The 9,885-nt window shown below is 38.8% G+C and overlaps 1 protein-coding gene across 1 annotated transcript; it reads left to right on the top strand.

Annotated features, from left to right (window-relative positions):
- Nucleotides 1–120: 120 nt before the first annotated feature.
- On the top strand, nucleotides 121–8,772 carry TOMM7 (translocase of outer mitochondrial membrane 7). Its single transcript, XM_045495062.1, has 3 exons — nucleotides 121–296; nucleotides 4,158–4,206; nucleotides 8,555–8,772. Exons 1-3 carry the CDS (start codon nucleotides 194–196, stop codon nucleotides 8,568–8,570), a joined length of 168 nt encoding a protein of 55 aa, XP_045351018.1. The 5' UTR covers nucleotides 121–193; the 3' UTR covers nucleotides 8,571–8,772.
- The last annotated feature ends 1,113 nt before the right edge of the window (nucleotides 8,773–9,885 follow it).

Here is a 9,885-nt window from a genome sequence, read left to right as displayed (position 1 = left end):
CGCATGCGCCGTCCACAGGTAGCGCCGCGGAGGGGCGTCTTGTCTGGACAGGCGATGAATTACGACCTCTGCTGGCGGCGTCACGACTTCTGCCGTAAATGCGGTGTTTGGCGCGTGCGCGTCTTTCCTTTTCGGAGTCCCTAAGCTGCCGCTGGCATTGAAGTGTTCTCAGTTCGCCGCTCCGGCTGTCGCCATGGTGAAGCTGAGCAAAGAGGCCAAGCAGAGGCTGCAGCAGCTCTTTAAGGGCGGCCAGTTTGCCATCCGCTGGGGCTTTATTCCTCTCGTGATTTACCTGGGTCAGTAGGAGGAGAACCTGGAAGGAGACGGGAGGGAAGGGTATGCGGAGGCCTTGCCTCCATTTTTGGCTTTCTAGGGCGGGAGACAGAAACCGGACCACGCCGTGCACGTCCTTTTGATGTTGTCTAGTCAGTGGGGTCGGTCTAACCTGAGTTCAAGTTCTTGTCTGTCCTTTACTGTTTTTTTTTAATGGTCTTTAACAAGTTTTTTAAATTCTCATTCTGTTTTTACATCTGTAAAATGGAGGTGACCTACCTTTGAGGATTGTTGGGAGAGTTAGACGACCTGATATATTTGAAAGCGACCACTCATTCTGTCCTTAGGTGGGTTTTCCCAGCATTTGTCCTCACTTCTACAGGTGGTCCTAAATAGAAAGAGGCCTGTAGATCTCGTGGATATGCCCCGTCTTGAAGCATGATTATGACAATAGTTTTTGCTTTCTTAGTTGCACAGTGAAGAGTTTGGATGATTTTTGTTAGGATCGCATTTTATAGGTGAGGGAATGGAATCAGAGAGAAATTTCTTTCGGAAGGACACACAGCTGTTAAGTGGCGAACTATGAACTCAAGTAATGGGGTATCAAGGCCCGTACTTTTTTTTTTTTTTTAATGTTTGTTTATTTTTGAGAGAGAGTGCTATTGAAAGAGGAACAGAGAGGGGGAGACACAGAATCAGAAGCAGGCTCCAGGCCCCAGGCCCCGAGTACAGAGCCTACTGGGAGGCTGGAACCCATAGGCCAACTGGGAGATCATGACCTGAGCTGAAGTCCGAGGTTTAACTGGCTAAGCCACCTAAACACCCCTTCAAGGCCCATACTCTTAACCACTGTGCTGTACTGCAAGCATTTAAGTACTTAGACAAATATTGACACCTAGGGCTGTACATTGGGACTTTATCCTATTTCTAGTCTTGGATAGTTTTTTGTTTTTCTGGGTTTTTTTTGTTGTTGTTTTTTTGAAGTATAGGTGATACACAATGTTATATTACTTTCAGGTGTACAGTGTGGTGGAAAGGAAGGTTCCAGCTCTATCAGTTGAGCATACAGTTTGATATTTTCTAAAACTCAGTTTCACACTTTGAAAACCCTGTGATTTTAACAAGGTGCTGCTTCCTGTTTGTTTTAGGTGTCCTGCATTGTTCAAGATAAAGTACATTCACTCTTAGTCTTGACAGCCTTTAATTTTGCTGGATGTTTTCCAGGTAGCTGTCACTCCCATTTCCCCATGCAATGTAAACCTACCGGTAATCTGGGGATACTTTGGTGTAAAGACTTAAAAAGATCTTTTTCCTACCTATTTTGAATGTTTTTTTTGTTTGTTTTTAAGCATTATTCTGGAGTTTAGCAACTTTGTATAGGTGTCAAGGATTAGAACACATAGTTGTGATAGCCTGCTCTTACAAGCTGTGTACCCCCTCTTTCTCTGCCCCCCCAACTTTGATTTAATGGTAGAAGGACCCAGTTTACTTAGTCAAACACTAGGACGAGCTCTCCTTTTAGCTAAGAAAGTTATGAGGACTTAGGTCCTTCCCCTTCTTTGTGCCTCCTTTTTCCATTGATGCATGTAGGGGGTCCTTTTTTTAGCTTGCACTTTGGACCCTCTGATTTCTTTGCTCCTCTATAAATCTTTACATCTATCTTTCGCTCCTCCCTTTTTTGTTTTGTGGTTCCTTTTCTATAGCTAGAAAGTTGTAGTTGTAGCTGGTTGCTACATTCTCTGTATCAAGGGCTTTGGTCCGAAGAGAATGCTTCCCCTACCCCCCCCCCCCCCCGAGTTTATTTTTCCTATTGTGCCCACTGGAGGTATTCTCTTTCTTAGCACTACCCTTATGTTGATTTTTCACCCTAGCTTCCAACTCAGGTTGACAGTAATGTTAGAGCTATCTTTTTAGTAATTCTTCCTTGTTAATCATTGTCTTTTTCCTTTCACTGTGTAGAAATTTAATTTTTTCTTTTCTTTTTATTTTTTTAAATTTACTTAATTTACATGCAAGTTAGCTTATAGTGCAACAGTGATTTCAGGAATAGATTCCTTAATGCCCCTTACCCAATTAGACCGTCCCCCCTCCCACAACCCCTCCAGTAACCAGTTCTCCATATTTAAGAGTCTCTTATGTTTTGTCTCCCCCCGTTTTTATTTTTGCTTCCCTTCCCTTATGTTCATCTGTTTTGTATCTTAAAGCCCTCATAGGAGTGAAGGCATAAGATATTTGTCTTTCTCTGACTAATTTCACTTAGCATAATACCCTCTAGTTCCATCCGTCTAGTTGCAAATGGCAAGATTTCATTCTTTTTGATTGCCATGTAATACTTTATTGTACATATATACCACATCTTTATCCATTCATCCATCGATGGACATTTGGGCTCTTTTCATATTTTGGCTGTTGTTGACAGTGCTGCTATAGAAATTTAATTTTATGTCCAACCTAGTTCCCAGGCAGTTTCTTTTTCTTCTCCCCCTCAGCTCTCAGTAAAACCTAGAACTGTGGATTGAATTTAGGTTTAAACATAACTTTTAGGGCTTCAGGGAGTACATGGGAATATAGTGCCATAAAATAGAACAGTGGCATGATGATAATCTGTTTGGACATTAACCAGTAGGAAGATTTTAATGAATTACCTATCGGAAGACAATTCTCCATGGTGTCTTGAATTTCTACAAATCTTGTGAGCAGGGATTCTGACCACATTTTGTTCCATATTTTTAAGGATGTTTGTGGAGTGAACAGCCTTGGAAAACAGTATCTCCTTTTAGAGCAAAGGGGAAGCCGTGCTCACTACCCATCACAAAAGATTGTGTTTCCCTAAACTCAGGGTTCATCTAAAAATGATGATATTCTGACTATAGTTATTGCTAGGAGTAATGAACTGTCCTTTGTTTTTGACTCACGATCTTGTGTCTTCTACCAGCATCTGTGAAACTGGCAGGCTAGTTTGTTGTCTTGAAAATGGGGTAAAATTTCATACCACTCACAGTTCTTGATGCTTACTTTAATTTTAATCAACAAATTAGATATATGTTATCCAGTTAATAAATATATTTTAAATGGTAACAGGTTTATTTGATCATACTTGTAACAAGAGTGTTGACTTAATTAGATTGTTAAACAATAACTTGGTGTTTTCTCCTCTCTTTTTATTTCCAGTCTTTGATTGCTTTATAAAAAGAGGTTTATCCAAAAGAGGATAAAATAAGATATCCTCAATTGTTGTTTTAAAAATTGAGTTTTTTAAATATTGTTTTAAAAAAATCTTTAAAAAAAAGCTGAGCCTGGGTTGCTCAGTTGGTTAAGGGTCTGACTTTGGCTCAGATCATGATCTCCCAGTTTGTGGGTTCAAGCTCTGCATCAGGTTCTGTGTTGACAGCTCAGAGTCTGGAGCCTGCTTCAGATTCTGTGTCTCCCTCTCTGCCCCTCCCCCTCTGTCACGTGCATATGCTCTCTTTCTCTTTTTCTTTCTCTCTCTCTCTCAAAAATAAACATTAAAAGATTAAAAAAAAAATTCATTTTGTTCTTTGTAGTCTTTTACCCAGTATGATGGTAGTTGTGGCACCTTTTTTAGGTAAAGACTAATAATGAAAGTGCGTTCTAAGGGCTACGTGCTAATTGTGTATATAATAAGGATAAGGTTATTTGTCCTCCTTATTGGTTAGTCCTGGACATAATCTCATACCCTAGTTAAGACTCAAGACTTCTATAGCACACAGGTAAATTTAGATGGTGCTAGTAGATATGGATATCATTCTAGCCTACCCTAGGTTGATTTGAAAAGAAAAATTCTTGATTATAAATGTTTTGTCTGCTACGGTTTTAATTGCTATTTATTCTGTTTCTCTCTCCTCCTCCCCCTTACCCTCCAGGATTCAAGAGGGGTGCAGATCCTGGAATGCCTGAACCAACTGTTTTGAGGTACTGCTCTTACAAATAAACATTGCAGGGCAAATGTTCATCTGTTAGCACTGAATCACTAGGAAGCAAGAGTTGTAGTGGTAGGCATTATAAATGGAGCTGTACTAGTCAGTACAGTTTTGGGCTGTTGGAAAATTGCAGCAGTTTGTAGACCAGTCTAGCTTGTGTTATCAGGTAAGTACTTTCTTTCCCCTTCCTAATTTGATTTTATAATCAAATTGTGTTATAATCGTAATTAAATGTATTTAAAAGAAAAAGAAGTAACGTATCATCCTACCACTTTGAAAGGTGAATAAACTTTTTAATTAGCCATATTTCTGTTTTCATTCAGCCTTTTATGTCATTTTAATAAGAATACATAGGATTTTATTTTCTTCACCTAAAATTACAATTGATGTCTCCTATTTTCAACTTGGTGATCACTTACCATTTAGGTGTTTAATTTTCAGTAGTTTATATGATAGTATAGTGAACGTTTTAAGAAAGATTTTATAGGTTTTATTTCCTTATAATAAATTCTCAAGGGAGTAAGTCTAAGTGTATGAACATTTATGGCTCTGAAAATGCATTGTCAAATTTCTATGTCAGAAAGTCTTGCCAGTAGTGGATAAGCACTTGTGAAAACTTCACATACCCACAGTATACACGTTTGTGTACTCACAAACGTATGTATATGTTCACACATGAACATACATATATACATCTTCTGTATACAAGTGTGTTTATATATAAAGGCAGAATCTGTAATAGGCAGGTTTGCTGTAAAGGACTGATAATTTGTGGCATGATGATGACCAGGGCCTGTCCAGGTGCTGTGTGATTTCATTTTGACTTTCTGTCTTACGGATATTTCTTGTGGATTGCTCTAACAGACTTTTCACTGGCTATTCTAGGTCTTCTGTTTCTTCAAACTCCTACTCTAAGCCTTTTTTTTTTTTTTTTCCTAGAATGGTCAGAAAATAATGGTAATATCTCTAACAGTCACCTACAATGCATTAGCCACTGTTTTAGGTGGTTTATATCCAGTGTCTTTAATTGTCACTTCAGTACTTGAGAGCAGGTCACAGAGTCGGTAGGTGGTGGAGTGTGTCGGTCTCCAAAGCCTACACTCTTTCCACTGGGCCATGTGGGCTCCCCCAGATAATCTTACCACTTTTCTTAGCACACTGCCATCTGATAATGAATTTCCTTCATCCCCTCTACCAGCCTCTCCTTTCTCACCAGAAGGGGTTTTTCTTATAAGTTTCCACTGTATATGCCCTCAATTTGTCCATTTCTGCAGTTACTCTCTTCTTCCCTGATAAAGTTCTTCAATAAATGGTCTTCACTGCTGTTTTTCTTCACTTTGCTCTCCCTTTAACCATTTATGGTTTGGCTTAAAACTGGTTTCAAGTGGTCCCCATGAAGTTGCTTTTTTCTTAGCCTCTACATTTTGAACTATGAAATGGGGACTTGAGGTAATGTATCTGCTATTTACTAGCTGATTGAACTCAGACCAGTTATTTTCACAGGGAAATACTAACTACCTTAGGAAGCATCAGAGATGGGATTGCCTGCTCACGCTGTGTGAACATTTTCCAAGTACTGGAAATTATCATCAGATACCTTCTCCCAAGAGGCCATTAACTTTTCTAGGGTGATGTTTCCTCTATATAAGTTGTGTATAATATCTGCTTCATAAAGTTTTCATGAGGATTGAATAAGAATATTGTATATGAAGTATGAGTACTTGGCAAGTAATATGTAAGCAATATACTGTTAATAATTTTTAATCTTTTCTGTGTCATCTTTACTTCAGTTCTTTATCATGTGAGAACTTGGTCTAGCACAAGCTACTGCATGCTTCCCAGAATAAACTATATTTTTGTGCCTTTGCTCCAGTGCTTGTGCTCCCTCAGCCTAGAGTGCTCTTTCCCTTGTTTCCACTTGATGAAAACTTATGTCTAGAAAAGCCCAGTCTCAAATGTCATCACTTAAATCTTTTCCCCATTCTCCTAGCTGAGACCTCTCCATTCTTTTTGCATTCCCATAATATTCTTTTGTGTGCATCATTCTCTGCCTTATATTATGCTTGTTGCTTATTTAAAGTACGTCTTGTCCTATAAGTACCTAAAGTAGTTGTCAACAAGAATCGAATTAATTAAATGACGCTGACCTCTTAGTGGCTTTTTGGATAAGAATTGATGTAGGATTGCTCTTGTGGTACGACTTTTAGAATGGATCTGCAAGCTGGGATAAAGCATTTTATGTGCCCCAGGTCAGGTGATAGAGGATCCAGAGATGGGAATAGAATGTGCTCTTCTGTTGTACTTCTTTTTGGCTTCAGTTGTCCCACCAAGAGTTGACCCTTCACAGCTACCACAGTCTGGATGAAGCAACCAGCCCCTGCTCTTTCATTTCTTCACCATGTGTTGCCTTAGTGCTCCTCTCTCTCTGCTGCTCTCTCATTCTTTTCTGTCATTAGGGACGTCTTCTGGTTTCCTCCCAGGGGTATTTGTGATTTAGATAAGAATTGGTTGAGGGCCTGAAAAGGGTTATTCAGTTAGAGAATTTCATATACCGTGCTGTTTGTGCTATGGAGGCCAACAGAGAGACCTTCCTGGGTTGCCTGTACTATACCCTGAAAGGAACAGAATTAGCTAGGGTTTTTATTAATGTAAATGTTTTATTAATATAAAATTTGTTCATTAATGTCAAGTTTATATATAAATTTATTATTTTGTAATGTTTATTTATTTTTGAGACGGAGAGAGACAGAGCATGACAGGGAAGGGGCAGAGAGAGAGGGAGACACAAAATCCAAAGCAGGCCCCAGGCTCTGAGCTGTCAACACAGAGCCCGAAATTTATTTGTTATAATGCTTTATATATAGTTCATGATTTACTGGTCTGTTTCCCTTGCTAAGTTATACGGTTCCTAGGGATTAGAACCATATTTATTTTAGTGTCCTCTTTCACCCAGGTGGTGCATTATATGTGGTCAGCAAATGTTGGTTGATAGGAGTATATATTCAAAATGCAGTACTTTAATAAACACAGAGCAGTAATGAGTAAAACACTTAGGCAAAATATATGAACACTGAGGTTTAATAAACCAAGAGGATCATTGTTCCCATAATCTGTGTAAGGCCAAGGAAGATTTTCTTTTCTCTTTATTTTGGATACTCCTTACCATAGAGGAGGAGCCCTTAATAGTTGAATAGTTTTTTGTTTTTTTAATTTTTTTAACCTTTATTTATTTTTAAGGGACAGAGACGGGGCATGAACAGGAGAGGGGCAGGGATAGAGGGAGACACAGAATCTGAAACAGGCTCCAGGCTCTGAGCTGTCAGCACAGAGCCTGACGTGGGGCTCAAACCCACAAACTGGAAGATCATGGCCTGAGCCAAAGTCGGATGCTTAACAGACTGAGCCACCCAGGGCTCCCTTGAGTAGTTTATTTTTATATCTTAAGTGTATGCAAAAATCCTTGGGGCTTAATGGAAAATTTTAATACACTTTTGAAAATTGGAAATAGATGCATGTTGGTTTTTTTTCCCAGGCAAAGGGAAATACTTTTTAAAAATAGAACGTTCAAGTTATCATTTTGTAATGTGATTTCATTTAACGTGACATATTACTAGAAATCACATTTTTAATCAGCAAGGCATAGAAATAAAACACCTCAACAAAAACAAAACAAAAAACACCTTTTGTCTTCCTCCAGAATCCTCTTAGGAAATAGTTTAGAAGTTTGGGCAAGTTAGTGGCAGGAATGATTGAGGTAAGAGTTAGTTGAGGCTGAAATGGAGGCTGATAATTGCCCCTGGGATTTGTGTGGTACAAAGGTTAAGAGCACCTGGGTCACATCCCACTCTGCTGCTTAAGTTAGGTAACCATCTCAAAGCCTTGGTTTCCATGTATTTAAAATAAAGGTCATAATTGGGAGTTGGAAACTTTCCACACAGTAGTAACCTGTAGAAAGCATTCAGTAAATGTTATTTTCAGCTTTACTGAGATGGTATCTAATACTGATGCTATTTTATATTGTGGGTTCATCAGTCCTTCATGTTAATGAAAATCATGAGTCATTTATCTTTTGATTGATCTCAACTTGTTTTCCTCTTTGTTTATAATAGGTAACCACACCGAAAAGTAACAAAACTGTGTTTCTTTAAATATATGTCTCTATGTTTGATTTTTTTTTTTTTTTTTTTTTTTTGGCTCGGTGAGATTGATCCTTGTCTTAAAGTATCTCTGGATTTGATAGACGAGTAAACACAAACATATATGTATAAAATCTTCTTAAACTATGTTCAAGTTTTGTACTTTGGGGTTTAATTTATTTCTCCTCTTCACAAACATTTTAGCTTACTTTGGGGATAAAGGTCATCTGGATTTGGAAGCAGTCAGTGAACAGGAACAACATGGAAGGTGTGCACTCTGGCTGGGATGAGAGATGGGACATCGTTCAGACATTCACCAGTTGAATGGCACAGGGCTCTTCTCAGATGAATCGGTGGCAGTGGAACCTCTACCGACTTATTTATCATAGACTGTATCTAAATAAATGTTTTTAACAATGTTATGTCTTGAGTCCTTATTGAATTGAATATAATGGACCACTAGGTAAAAATTTAGCCTTTTGTACTTTTTCTAAACAGTGAATCTATATATGTGTCTAGATGCTACCTTGAAAAATAAAACTTTCGGGGCACCTGGATGGTTCTGTCGGTTGAGTGTCCAACATTGGATTTGGCTCAAGTCATGATCCCAGGGTCGTGGGATCGAGCCCTGCATCGGGTTCCCCATTCAGTGTAGAACCTGCCTGGGATTCTTTTGCTTGTTTCCTCTGCCCCCTCCCCTGCTTGCTCGCTCTCTTTCACTTTGTCTCTCAAACAAATAAATAGAACTTTCAAGTTCATTCCTGGCCATTCACTTAACAAGGGGATTCCACTTTCCTTTTGCATTGAATTAACTCCCTCTGGGATGTTCTAAGGTAGTAAAAGTAGAAACAGTTCTCAGTTTTGTGACAAAATGTCCCTATTTCCTGCACTTCATTGAGGTAAAGTTGTCATCGAAAGAAATAGGGGTTCTGTGTCTCTGTTGGTAGGGGATGCGAGTGGCTCTGGGAGTTGTGTGTCTGATATATTTGTCAGTTAAATTTTGAGTCTAAGATTTTCCCCACTGGTGTTCGGAAACTAGAACTGGCTGGGCAAGAGCCCATGGATGGTTAAATAGAAGAGTAGCTTTCTACTAAAGCAGTTAATGGGGATTAGCTTTCAGTGGTTTCCTGGGACCTTTACCTGTTTTGGAATACTATTTTTATTTAGCTGTTTCCGTAAACCTAACAAAATAGCTCTACTTTCTTAGTTTTGAGAATTATAATTAACATAGGAAAGTAGGCCTGAAACAAGATACACCATTTGGGAGGAGCCCATTGGCTTCAATGTTTTAAGCATCCAGTGTTTAAGTAGAGAATGATGATGAAATGTAATCTCAGGTGACTAGAGCTATCATTCCCAGAAAGTTCTTTCTTACTCCCGATGTAAAACCCTCTTAGCTGTTTAAGCCTATTTCCTTAAGTTTTGTTACCTTTGCCATGGAGACATAGGAGACTGTTATGGAGGCTTATTGCATAAGGAGATTTTAAAGTGGAATTTTTGAGAGCTAACTGCAAGAAAGTCATTTTTGGCAAGCA

Source organism: Leopardus geoffroyi, chromosome A2, assembly GCF_018350155.1.
Source record: "Leopardus geoffroyi isolate Oge1 chromosome A2, O.geoffroyi_Oge1_pat1.0, whole genome shotgun sequence".
NCBI classification, from domain to species: domain Eukaryota; kingdom Metazoa; phylum Chordata; class Mammalia; order Carnivora; family Felidae; genus Leopardus; species Leopardus geoffroyi.
This window is presented reverse-complemented; position numbering and strand designations above follow the sequence as displayed.